The 21228-nt window shown below is 37.9% G+C and overlaps 1 protein-coding gene across 7 annotated transcripts in view; it reads left to right on the top strand.

Annotated features, from left to right (window-relative positions):
- Nucleotides 1-21228, top strand: part of TULP4 (TUB like protein 4) — a 422942-nt gene that overhangs the window by 341504 nt on the left and 60210 nt on the right. For all 7 annotated transcript variants that reach the window (XM_077149362.1, XM_077149360.1, XM_077149357.1 and 4 more), the window contains one exon: nt 4303-4469. In XM_077149362.1, the coding sequence (XP_077005477.1) occupies nt 4303-4469 (167 nt within the window). The remainder of the gene's footprint in view (nt 1-4302; nt 4470-21228) is intronic.

Below are 21228 nucleotides of genomic sequence, written 5' to 3' on the forward strand. Positions count from 1 at the left end.
ATTGATTCCTGCTCTCTGCTGTGACTTCCTCTGTGCTTAATGGAGTCTGGTTAATAAAGGCCATTTCCCCTTAGCTCCTGTGTTTATCTGAAAAGTTGATACCTCCTCTTATTTTGAAGGGGGATTTCTGATATTCAGTCTTTATCTTACTCTGCTCTTTTCCTCACTAAGACAATGGTGATCATCTCTTGAGCGTACAAGCATGTTTGCATCTGATTGACACTGTACTGCACAGTAAATAGACACAGCACCTGCCATTCTTGAGATGGCAGATGGGGCATGACATCATTTATAAAGAACCACTATAATTTTAAGAATCTGTAGGCTTATTAATGAACTGATCATTATTTAAAGTTACCTTGAAATACTGTGGAAGGCCTACAATTGCCAGGCTGAAGCACTGGTACACAGGTTAACATCTCATTGATGCTATGAGATACTGTTATCTCAAGAGAAAGTCCGCATACACTGCATTTGTGGTGTTTTGAATTTTGCAATTCGATACTTTTATGTTGTGACCCTGATGAGTGCTTTAGAAAAACAATTCTTCCTCCTTCAGGGTTGAACGGTACAATGTAGAAAGGTTTTTAAATTCAATTCCTGGGCTTCCTCTGGTCCTTGATGTTAAAGGACCTGCTGTAATCTGAAGGAGTAGGTGGAAATTCCTGAGGTGCAGATGGGGGACAAGTCTGAACCTTTGATACTACATATTGCTGTCATTCAAAAATGGGCATCACTCCAAAAGATTATTGCTGTGTACAGCCTAGTCAGGAATCACAGTGGGATGAAGAATCAAGTCTATGAATTTAATTCTTTGTTGACAGGGATGTATCATACCTTTCTTCACATTCCCTTGTGCTTAAGAGTTCTGTTTTTAAACTAGGCATATTTTCAGAAAAACATTATACACTCTCTTTTGGGTAACCCATTCTGCTGTTTAAATCTGTAATTGTAAGGAATTCTTAAGTCTATAAACTCCAAGGGGACATAAACTATGTAAAAGTCCTTTATAGGACAAATGGACTCCATTAGGAACTGAGTTGTTTTTGTTTTTGTTTTGTGGTATCAATGAACTTAACTTCCTTGTGCTTTTTTCCTTTTCTGCATGTTCTGTCTTTCTAGGAGCTAATGTTAGGGCTAGTCATTCTAAATTCTCCCATATGTTTATTATTCTGAGCTTAACTTTTTTCCTTCAAAAAATTCTATTTTCAAACCTTTTAACCAAGTTTAATTTCTTTGGAACCTGCCTCTAGTTCTGGAGTCCCAGACTTTGTCCTCTGCCAAATATCTGATCATGGTGAAAATAATATTACCACCCAATTTCTTTTTATTCTTTGTATAGGAAATTTTAAAAATTGTTTACCATCTTGTTTATGGAAACTTTGTTTTTTTTTTTTACTCCTGGATTTGTTGTTTTGTGCTATGGCTTTGAAAGGAGATTGTATTTGATCACCGTGTCTTAACACATTCCTTCCAAATGTACATCAGAGTCTAATAGTAACACATATTGGGTGATCTAGGAAAGGTATGACCCAGAGTAACCCGCCCACAGAAAACAGTTTTTTACTTGAGTTTATCCTATAAACAGGCAAATTTTGCATTCTAGTCAACAAATGCTTGTACTAACCTAAAAATTTCTTCACTTATTTACGTTCATATAGGGAAATGCTTTTGTACGGAGTTGTCCTAATTTAAGAAAGTTAGATTAAAGTAAAGTGCTAAACAGTAGATGTTACATGTAGGTAATTTCTCTTTTCTCTCTTGATATTGGAACATTTTAATGATTCAGTCTTACATGTGATGTGAGCAGCTGTGTGTTTTATGTACTGCTTGATAAGCTCTGTTAGTCAGTACCGGAAAGAGCTAACCAGAATACTGTCAGGATGGCATGAGGCAGCAGTTTCTGGCTACAGTTATCTACCTTATTACAGAGAGGTGAGACACTCTGTCATCCTCTTAGTCTTCCTCTGTTACTGTCCCAAAGAAATATTAGAGAACTTCACTGAAGGGAGGTGACTCATGATATTCTGTAGTTTATCATCAACACTGTAATTTATGTCATGTGTAAAGAACTGAGAGTTCCAAGTAGCTTATTGTTCCTATGACCAGCCTTCTTCCCCACCTGTCAGACTTCATTTTTACACTTTATTGTGACTTTTACCTTTCTTGAGGAAAAATAATTCAGTTATGAATTATGAAATCCTCTGACTAAGCCCTTGCATCTTTCAGTGGTAGAACAAGCTTTCAAAGGTACTTCTTATTTCACCCCACATTTGCCTTAGAATAAAAGCATTCAAACTGCTGGGTTTCATTTGTTTGTTTTATAGAATTGTCTCTTTTATCATCCCTTTAAATACTGAGAACATCAAGAGGGTCTCAAAGGGTAGAAGAGGTTCTAGAATGTAGACAGTGTCTTCTCTCTCAACTCCTCAGCTGGGAGCTTCTGTGGGGAATCCGGAAGCCAGCAGATTTATTTTACCTCCGCACAAAGACCTTGCTGCCAGGACATAGTACCTACTCCCATCCCTGAGGCAGGCTGCTGTGAGCTCCTGATTTTGGCTGAGACTGGGGGTCTTCCCTCTGTAGGAGGGTGAGGGACACAGAGCTGAGCTGAGCTGACAGATGGCCAGCAAAAGAGACTCCCTGCTCCCACCACCAGGCAGAGAGGTGGGATGAGGCACTCCTGGGCTGGCTGTGGGTAGGGGCAGTTGAATACTCAGTTCCACAGCCCAAGGTAATTCTGCATAGGAGCCTGGGGACCACCAACCTATCATGCCCACAAACAGATTCTTTGTTGAGGTATACACTGCTCACCCCCCAGCCCCAGGGTTGGCGACTTTGAGCACCTGGAGACCTGTGGCCTGAGCTGGCTTTGCACCTGGTTGGGTCCCAGCCAAGTCGACTGACTTATTCTAGGAGAGGAGGACTTGAGGGGAAGAGGTTGCCCAAGAGTGCCATCTGCTGGAAAGATGTGGAAAGTGCTGTCTGGCAAACTGCCTTTCTGCCTGGCTTTCAACAGATCTTCAGTTAGAGTTGCACTTCCTGCATGAGGTCCCAGCCTTGGTTTGGCAGGGAATTACAGACAAATCTCCTCAATAAGTTCAATGGTTGGCTAAAGACATAAAAGATATCAAGAAACACTAGAAGAGCATAAAGAAGAATTTGAAAGAATAAATAGGAAAATAGTAGCTTTTATGAAAATGAAAGATTCTGTAGATCAAATAAAAATATGCTACAGACATAAAACAGATTTGAAGAGGCAGAAGAAAGAATAAGCAAGCTAGAGGATAGAACAACTGAATTCAAATGCATAAAAGCACAACTGGTAAAAAAGATGGAAAAATTGAAGTTGGATCTCAGGGAAATGATTTGATGATACGAAGCGCACAAATATAAGAATCATTGGTATCCCAGAAGGATAAGAGAAGAGTAAAGGGCTGGGAAGCATATTTGAGGAAGTAATTGGGGAAAATTTCTCAACCCTTAGAAAAGACATAAGTATGCAAATCAAAGAAGCCCAGTGAACTCTGAATAGAATAAATCCAGTAGACCCACTCTAAGACACATACTAATCAGACGGTCAAATGCTGAAAAGAAGCAGAAAGTCTTGAAAGCAGCAAGAGAAAAGCAATTTACCACATACAAGCCACATAAGACTAAGTTCAGACTAATCAACTGACACCATGGAGATGAGAAGGCAGAGGTATGATATATTTAAGATTCTGAAAGAAAAATTTCCAGCCAAGAATTCTTTTATTCACCAAAGATGTCCTTCAAAAGTGAGAGCTTAAAATTTTCACAGACAAACAAATGTTGAGATAATTTGTTAACAAGAGACCTGCCCTGCAAGAAATACCAGAGGGAGTTCTATTGGCTGGAAAAAAAAAAAGACAGGAAAGAGAGGCCTGGAGGAAGGCACAGAATTTAAGAGTATTAGTATAAGGAAGGGTAACTTAAAGGATAAAAAGAGAGAGGGAAAAAAGAGTTCTGCAAGTTCCCTTATGGAAATGCTGGTATTAGAGATAGATATGAATATGCTTACATTATCATATCAGGGTATTTACCTGCTTAGCTATGTTTAGGGGAACTGCAATCTCCTTCCATATAATAAATACCTATTATTTAACATGATCTTTATTGTCACAGAAATTATTTACTGTCTTCCCTGAGGAAAAGGAATGAGTTCAGTTGTATTTGCTGAGCGTCTCTATTTTTTAAACTACTAAGATAAATGACCACATTGTTGAGGGAAAGTTCAGGGAGGCCCTATCTTGTTGACTGTTTTCTTCTTTGTGATTTTAGAGGTGGTGGCCCAGTGGTGCACCCAGGGAGACTTGCTGGCGGTTGCTGGCATGGAGCGACAAAGTCAACTTGGTGAACTTCCCAATGGTCCTCTTCTGAAGAGTGCCCTGGTCAAGTTCTATAATGTCCGTGGAGAGCACATTTTCACACTGGATACACTCGTGCAGGTATGGGCTTGCTTGAGCAACATTTGAACATTTCCATCATTTAACTACTTTTGATAAATGGTATCAGTGTACTAGTATCCTACCACTCTCCATTAAATATTCCTGGATTGGTTATACCCATTATAATTATTTTTAATAAACTTTATTTTACTCTTTTGAATTTAATTTCATTATAGGATATAAAGCAGGGAAATAAGGGAAAAAGAAGTTTTGGCGTTTTAAGCAGAATGTGCTTTATTCTGTTCCCTATCCAAATACATAGACAGTAAGCTGATGTTTATCTTTGTTCTTAAGTAGAAATAGAAACATCCAGAAGTAATATGTTGAATCCTCATTTATTCATTCTTAATTTTATGTTTTTTTGCCAGTGATAGATTTTTATGTTTTAAATAAATTATTGTGAAACAATAAGATAAAAAGCTTAAGGACCTTTAAGGATATATGCACAGATGGGCCCCTTTCTATTTGTTTTTATTTCTGGAAACCTTTAGGCCAGTTAGTTCTTTTCTGATTCTGGGTCAATTATAGCAAAGGATAAACTATTCAAAGGGTTGCAGTGGAGACCAGTCTGGGAATCAGTGGATAATAGATAAGGCAAATAATAAATAAGGATTTTATACCATAACCTTACTCAGCTTATCAGAAAGGCAGGAATACCAAATTTTGGAAATTTTATAATTATAGGTACAGGCATTAATTATTTAAATATGTCTTTTGACAAAATAGTATACCTTCTTGTTTGTTATTCATTCGCACATCTAACAAACATTTTGAGGACTTCATATATGCATGACACTTAGCTCTAACTGCTAATGTTTTATATATGAGGAAAGAAGACAAGATCCATGTCTCCTGGGAGCTCAGAGTCTAATGAAGAAAGGTAATGGAATAGTTACACATAAATGCTTTAAATTTTGAAGTAGAAATCTTTACCAGGTGCTGTGATCATTTAGAGGAAAAGAGTCTTCTGTCTATTATTTGTGGGAATTTTTCCAGCTCTGCCTGGGCCCTATTCTTATCTCACTCAGCATTCCTTAGACAATTTTAACCACCCCTATAGCTTTAACAACTGTCTCTATAAAGGTCTGAAGCATAGTAAAGAGACCTGGATATCCCAGCTGCTTACTGCACATTTCCACTTCGCAGTCTCACCAGTATTTCATACTTGTGTTCAAACCTCAAATAATTCCCCCTTAAAAATGTGCTCCTCAATACTACCTAACTGTAGTACAATTATGTTAAAACACTTAATGAAGCTGAACATGAGAATGATAGAGGGAGGAGGGCTGGGGCACAAATGATATCAGAAAGAAAGAGAGATGATAAAGACTGAGATGGTATAATGTAGGAAAGCCTAGAATGTATAATGATAATGACTAAATGTACAAATTTTAAAAATGTTTTTGCATGAGGAAGAACAAAGGAATGTCATTACTGCAGGGTGTTGAAAATAGATGGTAATTAATATTTTAAAATTTTAACTTATGTGTAAGACTTAAACAAAAAATGTTTATTTGGTATAAAATTTATATTTTGACTAGTGCATTTCCTAATATAACTTATGTAGATAGCTTAATTGAACACCATAAGTACATGGAACCTTGAGTAGGACATGAGATTTTGTTGGTTTGTACAGAGTGATCCCCCAATAAATTCCAGAGTGATTTGAACAGTGAATAAAAAAGTATTTGCAAAGTCCCCTTCAGGGAATGATGAGAAAGGGGGGAAATTCAACTTCCAAGTTGAATTCTTGATTTTCTCACAGACAGTGTGGACAACCAAAGCTATAGGTTGAGCCCCCAATCTTGAGGTTTGTTCATATGAAACTTACCCCCACAAAGGATAGGTCAAGCCTACTTAAAATTAGGCCTAAGAGTACTGAAAATAGATGGTAATTAATATTTTAAAATTTTACCTTATGTGTCAGACTAAAGCAAAAAATGTTTATTTGGTACAAAATTTATATTTTGACTAGTGCATTTCCTAATATAACTTATGTAGACAGCTTAATTGAACACCATAAGTACATGAAACCTTGAGGTAGGACATGAGATTTTGTTGGTTTGTCCAGAGTGATGCTCCGATAAATCCCAGAGTGATTTGAACAGTGAATAAAGAAGTATTTGCAAAGTCCTCTTTGGGGAATGATGAAAAAGGGGGAGAATTCAACTTCCCCAAGTTGAATTCTTGATTTTCTCACAAGCAGTGTGGACAATCAGAGCTATAGGCTGAGCCCCCAATCTTGGGGTTTGTTCAATGAAACTTACCCCCACAAAGGATAGGTCAAGCCTACTTAAAATTAGGCCTAAGAGTTACCCCACAAGAAACCTCTTTTGTTGCTCAGATGTGGCCTTTCTCTCCAGCCAACACAACAAGCAAACCCACCGTCCTCCCCCGTCTACGTGGGACATGACTCCCAGGGGTGTGGACCTTCCTGGCAACATGGGACAGAAATCCTGGAATGAGCTGAAGACTCAGCATCAAGGGATTGAGAAAACCTTCTCTATGTAAAGGGAGAAGACTGAAATGAGACAAAATAAAGGTCAATGGCTGAGAGATTCCAAACAGAGTCGAGAGGTTATCCTGGAGATTATTCTTATACATTAAATAGATAACACCTTGTTAGTCAAGATGTAATGGAGAGGCTGGAGGGAACTGCCTGAAAATGTAGAGCTATGTTCCAGTAGCCTTGTTTCTTGAAGATGATTGTATAATGATATGGCTTTCACAATGTGACTGTGTGATTGTGAATACCATGTGTCTGATACTCCTTTCGTCTACCTTATCAACAAATGAGTAAAACATATGGAATAAAAATAAATAATAGGGGGAACAAATGTTAAAATAAATTTAGAGTGGAATGCTGGTGATTGGTGAGGGGAAGGGGTGGGGGTATGGTATGTATGAATTTTTTTCTGTTTTCTTTTTATTTCTTTTCTGAATAGAAGCAAATATTCCAAGAAATGCTCATGATGATGAATATGCAACTGTGTGATGATAGTGTGAATTCTGATTATGTATGTAGAACAGAATGATCATAAGTTAAGAATGTTTGCATTTGTTTTTGTTTTTTTTTTAATTAATTTTTAAAAATGTGCTCCTCCAGAATGGGGTACCATTATCTCAGTTGTTCAGGCTAGAAACCAGAAGTCTTCCTTTACTCTGCCCTCTTGACAATTCCTATTCCCACCAAATCTTGGAGATATTACCTCTAATATATCTCAATGCCTACCTCGACTACCACCCCCTAGTCCCTGCTACTATCATCTCACCTGAATGTTGTAAGCCTCTCCCTCCCCTTCTAAATCAGTCTTCATTTTGCAGTCATAATCTTTTGGCTTTAATCACAAATCAGCTCAATAGCTTTCTGCTACCCTTAGGATTAAGTCCAAAGTTCCTGTGTGTTTCAGAGGGACCTCCATAAACTGACTCTACATCCTTTCCAGATTTGGCTTTCCCTGCTCCATCCACTTGTGATCCTCCATTCTGGATTTTTCAGTTCCATAGAAGTACCACACTCTTCCAGGCTTTCCACCATGCTGTTCCCCCACATGTCATTTGGCCAGCTCCAATGTGTCTGCTATGTCTGAGCATAAATGTCACTTCTACATTTATGTAGATTTCCCTGACTGTTAAATTATATTTCTCTTCTGATTTCCCTGACTGTTAAATTATATTGACCCTGTAGTACCCTTTTTTTTTTTTAAAACATTTTTGGGTAGTGCCCATCAAACTTGTAAAATTGCTCAAGGTCTGTTTGTAAGGTCGTGGAAAGCCAGAGTCCTTGTTCATCTCATTCATTATTGTGTCCATAGTGCCTTACACATAATAGGCATTCAGTAAACATTTATCAGAGTATGACACTGAGTGAAAAAAACACTTCAAAAAAAACAACAGCCCACATGCAAAATTCTAGGTCTAAAGCTGCGTTAGGATGTCTGATGTGGCAATTTTGCTGCATCATGAGCTAAGGAAATACATTAAAGACAAACTGTATTTACTCCTTTCTGGAGACCTGCACACTCAGCCAAGGTAATAAGCACAATATCTAGCAGAGTTTTTGTTTGGAGCATATATTATTCCATAACCCAGTACCATCATATCATATTAGAAGATTTACATTCAACATGTCAGTCCTGCTTAAAATCCTCAGTGGCTTTCCCCTGCAAACCATCACAAGGTACTACATGCTATCTGCCTTGCCTTCCCTTAGCCTCATCTAACATATTCTCTTCCTTGTTCCCCAAGCACTAGCCATTCTGGCCTCCTCATTGTACCTGAAACATGCCAGCTTCACGCCTTCCCCTGTTTTTTCTCAAGACTGACTCCTCTTCATCCATCCAGTCCTTAGCTCAAATCTCACCTTCTAGGAAAGACTTCCATGTCACTCCCTCTGAAGTACTCTACTCTATCAGAGTTACTCTCTGCAGTAGTACACTGTTTTCTGTCACAGCAGTTTCACCTGAAATGCTGTTATTATTTGTTCACTTATTTGACCCCACTGGGATGTGAGCTTCAAATGTCCTACTTACCTGTGGCTCAGGTGCTTGGGCTGTGCTTGCTGCAGGGTAGAATTTCAGTAAACATCGGCCAAATGAATGAATGAACCTTCTTTCTGGGCATTGTCATGGTACGTTAAGCAAACTTCAGGGGTTTGATAACTTAAAATCATTTCCCATCTGTATTGTTTTCTCTTCATTTCTTGAGCTACCAGCAATCATCATAACATGATATCTAAAAAACAAAATAATAACTTCTTGAAATAAAATATAGTCTGACTAAAGCATAGATTATGTGAAGGAAAATGATGGGAAGTAAGATTGGGAAAGTGCTTTGGGACCAGATTAGGTCAGCATTTATATCTTTGGTTAAGGTGTTTGAACTTAATTTGTTTTTTTGTTTTATTTTCTATTTTTGATTTGTGATCACTAGAGAGGCAGAGCAGGGCTTTTGGAAGACAAATTTGACAGCATTGTTGTCATAATCCCTGCCAAGAGGAATGAGGGTGAAAACTAGGTAAGTGAAAACAGAGTTGGGGAAACAAGATTAAAAGATCTGATACATACTTGGTTCTGTGACACCCAGGAGGAGAAAGGTGCCAGTACCAGTAAAATCAGTTTATCAGAAGCCCTTTGGAGTAAGAAGTAGAAGATTTTAGTAAAGATGCCACCCATATGTCTGGGTGTAGTTGTTTAGAAGACGGTTGATTTGTGGGACTGTAGTTTAGGCAAGAGATCGGGATTAAAGAAAGAGATTTGGAGTCATCAGCATAGAAGCTACAGTTGGAGAAATGAGATTGGATTAAAGGCCAAGGAAATAAATGGAGAGAAAGGGGAAATGAGGAAAGGGCCAAGAATAGAACTTTAGGTGGTCAGGAAAAGTCTTCATTTAACAAGTAGCAGAAGAAAGAAGGAATTAGAAGAAAAGTGTCAAAGCAAACCAGTAAAGAAGAGTATATCCAGCAAAAAGACAACACCTGAATTAGACAAGAGAAAATTGGATTTTAAGGTTAGAAGGTCAGTTCAGTAGTGGGGTTTCATATTGCTGTTTGTTTAGTGTTTTTTGGTATTTTTTTAAAAATTTAAAAATTAATTTTAAAAAATTGGGCCTAAGAGCCACCCCCAAGAGAGCCTCTTTTGTTGCTCAGATGTGGCCTCTCTCTGCAGGAGGAGAGAATTACAATCAAATTATAGTGATGGAAGTAATGTTGCAGAAGATTTGTTTATTCGTTCAATCAGTACTTATTGAGCCTTTCTTCTATGTGCCAAGCATTGTTCTATATGCTAAAGGTATGGCTGTGGCAGACAAGACAGAGAATTAGAGACTTAAACAGCAGCATCAGGTGAAGCAGTCTTGGCAGTAAATGTGGACTACTGTTTGAAAAGCCTTCAGTGAAGGGAAGAAAAAAGGAGCATGGTAATATGAGATGGGGAGAAATGACCATATTTATAAGCAAATAATAAGACTTTGGGAGATAAAAAAAAAAAGGAAGGAAGCAAAAGAACAGCATGGAACAAGGGCCCACTATAGGCTGGCAGGTGTGAGTTTGAGAGGAATGGGAGCTTAATCTACAAGTCATGCTGGGAGGAGAGATTGTGGGAAAAGCCAAAGAACTTCTAAGGAAAGGAGGGACCTGAAGCACATCTTGTAGGACAACTTTTATTCTCTCCAAGATCTAAAAGGCAGAGATGAGAATCATAGAAAAAAAATGGGCATCAGTGCCTTGGGGAATATAAGGAAGTCGTTTGAGATAATAAGCTGAAATGAAGTCACACCTGTAGCTGGATAGCATGACTTTAAAGTGAGTCAACACTGTCCATGTCTTCTCTTTATTTCCTAGAGTCAGAAGATAAAGTATATAATCCAGATCAGCACAATTGGAAAGGTGTAGTACTGCAGAATGACAACAAATAGAAGGATTCCGTGGAGCCACTAAGAATGTGATGGAAAGGGCCAGCCATGGAGTCAGGGAGGCAGACTTGAGATTTAGAAGTATAAAGTTGTGAAAAGGCATGTTCAAGAGAAAACAATAAAAACAAGATGGGAAGTGTGGCTGGGTAAGACATCCAGATTCCTATTTTAGAAGCCAAGTAGTTGTAAGTGTTGAAGCCAGCCCAGGGATGCATGAGGCCAGTCTGTGTCACAAAATCAGCATAGGCACCAGAGACCCTGTGGATTTGGAACTGAAGGAGAGATTGCCTTGTTTACTGTTGTGACCTTTCTGCCAGCATATTCTCTGGAATATAATTCATGCTAGTAAATATTTGTTCAGTGTATGAATAGGTGGTCAGTTGTCAACATAGCCTTTCTTTTGTTCTTTCTGTTGCTTGTTGTTTTTTTTTGAGGAGGAGGGCAGGTAGTGCATGGTCCAAGAATTGAACCCAGATCTCCCTGCCTGAAAGATGAGCATTCTACCACTGAGCCACCTGTGCATCCTCTGTTGCTTATTTTAATCAGTGGGTTACGTGCCCTTCTCAAGCAGATCTCACAAGAGCGTTTTATACGTAGCCTAATTGAAAGGTAAGAGAGGGTGGGAATTATAATCTTTCTGAGTTAATATGCTTTCATGCTTATTACAATATTTGTTAATTCAAGTTCTGAAACATATTTCAAGTATGTTCAGAACCATCTAATATTTTGTATAACTTAGGACACCTTCCAGCAAACATCCTCCTTCTACTACAAGGAAGGTTCTTCTCTGCTTTCCCAGCTTGGGGAAATCTATTGTCCCAAAGCCAACTTAGTTGCTTTCTTTAAAAATCTGCACAACTGAGTATGACCCCTCTTCTCACTGTGGGGGCTTATTACCTCCAGCATGTGTTCCACTTCTTTGTCTACTTGTTTTATCTTCTTGAAGTGAGGAACTATGTTTCTTCATTTCTCTGATGTTCACTGTGCCTGGAATGTCCTAGAGACTCAAAGACCATTGTTCTAGTTTGCTAGCTGCTGGAATGCAATATACCAGAAACGGAATGGCTTTTAACAAGGGGAATTTAATGAGTTGCTAGTTTACAGTTCTAAGGCCGAGAAAATGTCCCAATTACAACAAGTCTATAGAAATGTCCAATTTAAGGCATCCAGAGAAAGATACCTTGGTTCAAGACAGCCAATGAAGTTCAGGGTCTCTCTCTCCTCTGGAAAGGCACATGGTGAACACATGAGAGGGTTCCTCTCTCATCTGGAAAGGTACATGGCGAACACAGCATCATCTGCTAGCATCTTCTCCTGGATTCCTGTTTCATGAAGCTCCCCGGGAGGCATTTTCCTTCTTCGTCTTCAAAGGTCGCTGGCTGGTGGACTCTGCTTCTCATGGCTGTGTCATTCTGCTCTCTCTGAATCTCTCATTCTCCAAAGTATTTCCTCTTTTATAGGACTTCAGAAACTAATCAAGACCCACTCAAATGGGTGGAGACATGTCATCCCCTAATCCAGTTTAACAACCATTCTTGACTAAATCACATCATCCAGGGAGATGATCTCATTACAGTTTCAAGCATACAGTATTGAACAGAGATTATTCTACCTTTATGAAATGGGTTTTATATTAAAACATGGCTTTTCTTAGGGGGCATACTTCCTTTCAAACCAGCACAGCCATAAACATTGCAAACATTTTCATTAACTCTTGCACAAAATTAAAATGGGTCTTGAATTCGAACAATTTGAGGGCCAGGGATATGAGGGGTTCTTGGACTGCTCTTCCTTGGGGAAAAAAAATATCCCTGTGGTATTTCAGCATTTTAATAAACTATTGATTTTTTTTTTCATTTGAAGGTCCATGTCAACATTCAAAAATTGCCTTAATAATGTAAAACTAAATAATTGTGCCATTAAAAATCAAGTACAGTATTAATGATGTAGCACCGACTTAACTTTTGGCCATAATCATTCTAAAATCACACATGGTCTGCTATTCAAGGAGTCCAAGGCAAGGAGCATTTTTATAGCAGGGAGGAAGTTAGGCAATTTATTGGGCATTTATAAAAATAACTAAATGCAATTTAGATTGGATAATTCATTTCCAAGTTAATTCAGTTATAGGTTATTGCACAAGGCCATTGCCCAGTACAGTGTGAGCCAACATCAGTTCTAAAATTGATTTACATGGGAATTGTAACCCATACCAAACTCTGAAATCTGTTCTGCAACTAATTGTTGTGATGTGCTTTGAAATTTATTGCTTTTTTATTAATTAAAAAAAATTAACAGCAAACAAAAACATTAACATATCATTCCGTTCTACATATATAATCAGTAATTCTCAATATCATCATATAGTTGCATATTCATCATTTCTTAGAACATTTGCATCAATTCAGAAAAAGAAATAAAAAGACAACAGAAAAAGAAATAAAATGATAACAGAAAAAAAAAGATTATACATACCATACCCCTTACCCCTCACTTTCATTTATCACTAGCATTTCAAACTAAATTTATTTTAACATTTGTTCCCCCTATTTATTTTTATTCCATATGTTCTACTCGTCTGTTGACATGGTAGATAAAAGGAGCATCAGACACAAGGTTTTCACAATCACATAGTCACATTGTGAAAGCTGTATCATTATTCAGTCATCATCAAGAAACATGGCTACTGGAACACGGCTCTACATTTTCAGGCAGTTCCCTCCAGCCTCTCCACTACATCTTGAATAACAAGGTGATATCTACTTAATGCGTAATAACCTCCAGGATAACCTCTCAACTCTGTTTGGAATCTCTCAGCCTTGACACTTTGTCTCATTTCACTCTTCCCCCTTTTGGTCAAGAAGGTTTTCTCAATCCCTTGATGCTGAGTCTCAGCTCATTCTAGGGTTTTTCTCAATCCCTTGATGCTGAGTCTCAGCTCATTCCAAGATCTCTATCCCACATTGCCAGGAAGGTCCACACCCCTGGAAGTCATGTCCCACGTAGACAGGGGGAGGGTGGTGAGTTTGCTTGTTGTGTTGGCTGGAGAGAGAGGCCACGTCTGAGCAACAGAAGATGCTCACTTGGGGGTGACTCTTAGGACTAAATTTTAAGTAGGCTTTACGTATCCTTTGTGGGGTTAAGTTTCATATGAACAAACCCCAAAACTGTGGGCTCAGCCTATAGCTTTGGCTGTCCACACTGCTAGTGAGAATATCAAGAATTCAACCTGGGGAAGTTGAATCTCTCCCGGTTCTCACTGTTCCCCGAAGGGGACTCCGCAAATACTTTTCCACTCGCTGATCAAATCACTCTGGGATTCATCGGGGCATCACTCTGGACAAACCAACAAAATCTCATGTCCTACCCAAGATTACAAGCACTCACAGTGTTCAACCAAGCCATATACATAAGTCATATTAGGAAATGCACTACTCAAAATATAAATTTTGTACCAAATAAACATTTTTTGCTTTAGTCTCACACATAAGGTGAAATTTTAAAATACGAATTACCATCTATTTTCAGCACTCTGCAGTAATGACATTCCTTTGTTCTTCCTCATGCACAAACATTTTTAAAATTTGTACATTTAGTCCCTATCAGTATACACTCTAGGCATTCCTAGATTATACCATCTCATCTTTATGGTCTATCTTTCATTCTGATTTCATTTATGCCCCCAGCCCTCCTCCCTCTATCATTCTCACATTCAGCTTTATTCAGTGTTTTAACATAATTATATTACAGTTAGGTAGTATTGTGCTGTCCATTTCTGAGTTTTTATATTCAGTCCTGTTGCACAATCTGTATCCCTTCAGCTCCCATTACCCAATATCTTACCCTATTCCTATCTCCTGATGGTCTCTGTTACCAATGAAATGTTCCAAGTTTATTCACTAATGTCAGTTCATATCAGTGAGACCATACAGTATTTATCCTTTTGTTTTTGGCTAATTTTACTCAGCATAATGTCCTCAAGATCCATCTATGTTGTTACATACTTCATAACTTTATTCTGTCTTAAAGCTGCATAATAGTCCATCGTATGTCTATACCACAGTTTGTTTAGCCACTCGTCTGTTGATGGACATTTTGGATGTTTCCATCTCTTTGCAATTGTAAATAATGCTGCTGTAAACATTGGTGTGCAAATGTCCGTTTGTGTCTTTGCCCTTATGTCCTTTGAGTAGATACCTAGCAATGGTATTGCCGGGTCATATGGCAATTCTATATTCAGCTTTTTGAGGAACCGCCAAACTGCCTTCCACAGCGGTTGCACCATTTGACATTCCCACCAACAGTGAATAAGTGTGCCTCTTTCTCCACATCCTCTCCAGCACTTGTCATTTTCTGTTTTGTTGATAATGGTCATTCTGGTGGGTGTGAGATGATACTTCATTTTGGTTTTGATTTGCATTTCTCAAATGGCCAGGGAAGTTGAGCATCTCTTCATGTGCCTTTTGGCTATTTGTATTTCCTCTTCTGAGAAGTGTCTGTTCAAGTCTTTTGCCTGTTTTGTAATTGGATTGGCTGTCTTTTTGTTGTTGAGTTGAACAATCTCTTTATAAATTCTGGATACTAGACTTTTATCTGATATGTCGTTTCCAAATATTGTCTCCCATTGTGTAGGCTGTCTTTTTACTTTCTTGATGAAATTCTTTGATGTGCAAAAGTGTTTAATTTTTAGGAGTTCCCATTTCTTTCTTTCTTCAGTGCTCTTGCTTTGGGTGTAAGGTCTATAAAACTGCCTCCAAGTATAAGATTTATGAGCTATTTCCCTACATTTTCCTCTAACTGTTTTATGGTCTTAGATCTAGTGTTTAGATCTTTGCTCCATTTTGAGTTGACTTTTGTATAGGGTGTGAGATACGGGTCCTCTTTCATTCTTTTGCATATGGATATCCAGTTCTCTAGGCACCATTTATTGAAGAGACTGCTCTTTCCCCAGTGAGTTGGCTTGACTGACTTATCAAAGATCAAATGTCCATAGATGAGAGGGTCTATATCTGAACACTCTATTTGATTCCATTGGTCGGTATATCTATCTTTATGCCAGTACCATGCTGTTTTGACCACTGTGGCTTCATAATATGCCTTAAAGTCAGACAGCGTGTGACCTCCAGCTTCGTTTTTTTTCCCTCAAGATACTTTTAGCAATTTGGGGCACCCTGCCCTTCCAGATAAATTTGCTTATTGGTTTTTCTATTTCTGAAAAGTAAGTTGTTGGGATTTTGATTGGTATTGCATCGAATCTGTAAATCAATTTAGGTAGAATTGACAACTATATTTAGTCTTCCAATCCATGAACATGGTATGCCCTTCCATCTATTTAGGTCTTCTATGATTTCTTTTAACAGTTTCTTGTAGTTTTCTTTGTATAGGTCTTTTGTCTCTTTAGTTGAATTTATTCCTAAATATTTTATTCTTTTGTTTGCAATTGTAAATGGAATTCGTTTCTTGATTTCTCCCTCAAATTGTTCATTATTAGTGTATAGAAACACTACAGATTTTTGAGTGTTGATCTTGTAACCTACCACTTTGCTGTACTTGTTTATTAGTTCTAGTAGTTTTGCTGTGGATTTTTCAGGGTTTTCGACATATGGTATCATGTATATCATCTGCAAACAGTGATAGTTTTACTTCTTCCTTTCCAATTTTGATGCCTTGTTTTTTGTTTTTTGTTTTTTGTTTTGTCTAATTGCTCTGGCTAGAACTTCCAACACAATGTTGAATACTATTGGTGATAGTGGACATCCTTGTCTTGTTCCTCATCTTAGGGGGAAAGTTTTCAGTTTTGCCCCATTGTGGATGATATTAGCTGTGGGTTTTTCATATATTCCCTTTATCATTTTGAGGAAGTTCCCTTGTATTCCTATCCTTTGAAGTGTTTTCAACAGGAAAGGATGTTGAATTTTGTCAAATGCCTTTTCTGCATCAATCGAGATGACGTGGTTTTTCTGCTTTGATTTGTTGATGTGGTGTATTACATTAATTGATTTTCTTATGTTGAACCATCCTTACATACCTGGGATGAATCCTACTTGGTCATGATGTGTAATTCTTGTAATGTGTTGCTGGATTCAATTTGCTAGAATTTTGTTGAGGATTTTTGCATCTATATTCATTAGAGAGATTGGTCTGTAGTTTTCTTTTTTTGTAATATCTTTGTCTGGCTTTGATATGAGGGTGATGTTGGCTTCTTGGAATGAATTAGGTAGCTTTCCCTCTTCAGTTTTTTTTGAAGTTTGAGCAGGATTGGTACTAATTCTTTCTAGAATGTTTGATAGAATTCACATGTGAAGCCATCTGGTCCTGGACATTTCTTTTTGGGAAGCTTCTTAATGACTGATTCAGTTTCTTTACTTGTAATTGGTTTGTTGAGGTCATCTGTTTCTTCTCGAGTCAAAGTTGGTTGTTCATGCCTTTCTAGAAAGTTGTCCATTTCATCTATATTGTTGTATTTATTAGCATAAAGTTGTTCATAGTATCCTGTCATTACTTTGTTTATTTCTGCGGGGTCACTGGTTATGTCTCCTATTCCATTTCTGATCTTATTTATTTGCATCTTCTCTCTTCTTCTTTTTGTCATTCCTGCTAAAGGTCCATCAATCTTATTGATTTTTTCATAGAACCAGCTTCTGGTTTTATTGATTTTCTCAATTGTTTTCATGGTCTCAATTTCATTTATTTCTTCTCTAATCTTTGTTATTCCTTTCCTTTTGCTTCCTTTGGGGTTAGTTTGCTGTTCTTTCTCTAGTTCTTCCAAGTGGACAGTTAATTCCTCAATTTTTGCCCTTTCTTCTTTTTTGGTAAAGGCATTTAGGGCAATAAATTTCCCTCTTAGCACTGCCTTTGCTGCATCCTATAAGTTTTGGTATGTTGTGTTTTCATTTTCATTTACCTCGAGATATTTGCTGATTTCTCTTGTAATTTCTTCCTTGACCCACTAGTTGTTTAAGAGTGTGTTGTTGAGCCTCCACATATTTGTGAATTTTCTGGCACTCTGCCTATTATTGATTTCCAACTTCATTCCTTTATGATCTGAGAAAGTGTTTTGTATGATTTCAATCTTTTTAAATTTATTGAGACTTGCTTTGTGACCCAGCATATGGTCTATCTTTGAGAATGATCAATGAGCACTTGAGAAAAAGGTGTATCCTGCTATTGTGGGGTGTAATGTTGTATAAATGTCTGTTAAGTCTAGCTCATTTATTTTATTATTCAAAATCTCTGTTTCTTTATTGATCCTTTGTCTAGATGTTCTGTTCATTGATGACAGTGGGGAATTGAAGTCTCCAACTATTATAGTCAATGTGTCTATTTCTCTTTTCAGTGTTTTCAGTGTTTGCCACATGTATTTTGGAGCATTCTGGTTTGGTGCATAATTGTTTATGATTGTTATGTCTTCATGCTGAATAGTTCCTTTTATTAATACATAGTATCCTTTGTTTCTTCTAACTGTTTTACATTTGAAGTCTAATTTGTTGCATATTAGTATTGCTACTCCTGCTCTTTTCTGGTTATTATTTGCATGAAATATCTTTTCCCAACCTTTCATTTTCAACCTATGTTTATCTTTGAGTCTAAGATGTGTTTCCTGTAGACAACATATAGATGGGTCCTGTTTTTTAATCCGTTCTCCCAGTCTATATCTTTTGATTGGGGAGGTCAATCCATTAACATTTAGTTTTATTACTGTATGGGTAGTACCTTCTTCTACCATTTTGCCTTTTGGATTTTATATGTCATATCTGATTTTCCTTCTTTTTACCTTGACTCTTAGTCTTCCTTTCTACATTCTTCTCCACACCTCTCTTTTTTGTCTTTTCGTATCTGTCTCTAGTGTTCCCTTTAGTATTTCTCACAGAGCTGGTGTCTTGGTTACAAATTCTCTCAGTGATTTTTTTGTCTGAAAATGTTTTAATTTCTCCTTCATTTTTGAAGGACAATTTTGCTGGATATAGAATTCTTGGTTGGCAGTTTTTCTCCTTTAGTAATTTAAATATATCATCCCACTGTCTTCTAGCTTCCATGGTTTCTGCTGAGAAATCTACACATAGTCTTATTGGGTTTCCCTTGTATGGGATAGATTTCTTTTTTCTTGCTGCTTTCAAGGTCCTCTCTTTCTCTTTGACCTCTGACATTCTGATTAGTAAGTGTTTTGGATTACATCTATTTGGATCTATTCTCTTTGGGGTATGCTGCACCTCTTGGATCTGTTATTTTAAGTCTTTCATAAGAGCCGGGAAATTTTCAGTGATAATTTTCTCCATTAGTTTTTCTCCTCCTTTTTCCTTCTCTTCTCCTTCTGGGACACCCACAACATGTATATTTGTGTGGTTCATATTGTCTTTCAATTCCGAGTCCCTGCTCATATTTTTCCATTTTTTTTCCCTGTAGTTTCTGTTTCTTGTCCTATCCTCTGCCTCTCGAAATCTACCATTGTAGGTTTCTGTTGTTTTTTTCATCTCTTCTGCTGTGCCTTTCATTCCCATAAGTTCTGTGATTTGTCTTTTCAGACTTTCCATTTCTTCTTTTCGTTTATTCCTTGCTTTCTTCATATCCTCCCTCAATTCATTGATTTGGTTTTTGATGAGATTTTCCATGTCTGTTCGTATATTCTGAACTAATTGTTTCAGCTCCTGTATGTCATTTGAATTGTTGGTTTGTTCCTTTGACTGGGCCATATCTTCAATTTTCCTGGTGTGATTTCTTATTTTTTTGCTGGTGTCTAGACATTTAATTACCTTAATTAGTTTATTCTGGAGATTGCTTTCACTTCTTTTATCTAGGGTTTTCTTGCTGGATGAATTTGTTGTCTATCTGTTCTTTGACATTCAGTTCAGCTTTTTCTGGACCTCTAGCTTAGGTTTTGTTTAACAGAGGAGAATTTTACAGTTCTTGTTTTCTTGTTTCTTTCCCTGCTTGTATGGTGCTTTTTTTTGCCCCCACCCTTAGGAGGGTCTACATAGGTATTATAGACCCCAGCCGGATTTTCCCTCACCAAAGTGGCCTCCTATCAGGGAGAAGTAGTCACCTGCCTCAGTTTTCCCTGAGGATGAGACCCAGCAGGTTGAAAGACTTTCCTGTGAAGTCTCTGGACTCTCTTTCTCTTATCCTGCCCAGTATGTGGTGCTTGTCTGCCTTCAGGTCCCACTAGCATAAGATGATGCAATACCTTTAACTTTGGCAGACTCTCCCTGCTTTGGGCATGGTAGAGACAGAGAAGAGGTTGTAGGCTGGTTTTAATGGCTTCAAATTACCAAGCTCTGGTGTCTGAATTCCTTGAGGGAGGGATTCCACCTGAGTTGGGCTTCACCCCTTCCCTGGGAAAGGCACATGCTCCAGACAGGCCCTCAAAGGAACTTGTTTCTGCTTATGCCTGGGGCAGTTGCAGCCTGAGAAGTCCTGCCGCTGAATCCAGAGGCAGTCAAGCCTTTGTAGTTACAGCCACAAAAACATCTGTTTCTTTTCTTTTTTTCTTTTTCTGTTAGCCCAGTGAGCAACCTCCACTTTGACCAGGTTCACCTAAGCTGGGGGCCTATTTTTAGTATTCAGAATTTGTTAATTAATGCCACAATTGATGTTTGGTTGGGCTCAGCCCCTGCCGCTGTTAAAGTCTCTTCCTTTCCCCTCTGGGAAGCAGCCTGTGGGGAGGGGGCCCCGGCCACGGCAGCTTGGGGAACTCACAGCTCTGGGGAATCTCACAGCTGGTCCAGCTGGTCCAGAGTCAGGTACGCAGTTCCATTCACTGCTGTGGCTCTAGGAGCTGTTCTATACTGTTTCTGATTATTTTGCACTTGTTCTGGAGGACAAACTGAAACGCGCACATTGCTAAGCCGCCATCTTGGCCCCTCCCCTTCAATTTATTGCTTTTTAATATATATGTTATTTTTCACAAAAAAGAAAAATCAGTTGTGATGATTAAAAAAATCAATTCACATGAATTACTCATAGCAGCAATGCCTGTGTTCAAAGCTCCTATTAGGAAAAATACTATCATTTATTTTGCTTTCCCACCTGCACATGATTTGAAAATCTTTAATTTATCTCATTTGTTCATAACTATAGCTATCTATATATAACCACACAGTTGATAACCTAGACAATAAATTTTTAGAGTTATCCCTATTGACTATAAGTTTTAAACTTCAATAATTGGAGACTGGATGTTTTTAAGTTTTAAGAACTTTTTTACATTAAAGATAAGTTGGGGGAAGGCAACCCTGTGTTCTAAGAGGATCATCATTGATGTGTAGGGTATTTGGGTAAAAATTTAAGAGGAAAAAGATAGATGTGGAAACTGAATATCAAATAAGAGATTTCATTTTTGGGCATACGCTTC

The sequence above is a fragment of the Tamandua tetradactyla genome, chromosome 2 (genome assembly GCF_023851605.1).
Source record: "Tamandua tetradactyla isolate mTamTet1 chromosome 2, mTamTet1.pri, whole genome shotgun sequence".
Taxonomy (NCBI): Eukaryota; Metazoa; Chordata; class Mammalia; order Pilosa; family Myrmecophagidae; genus Tamandua; species Tamandua tetradactyla.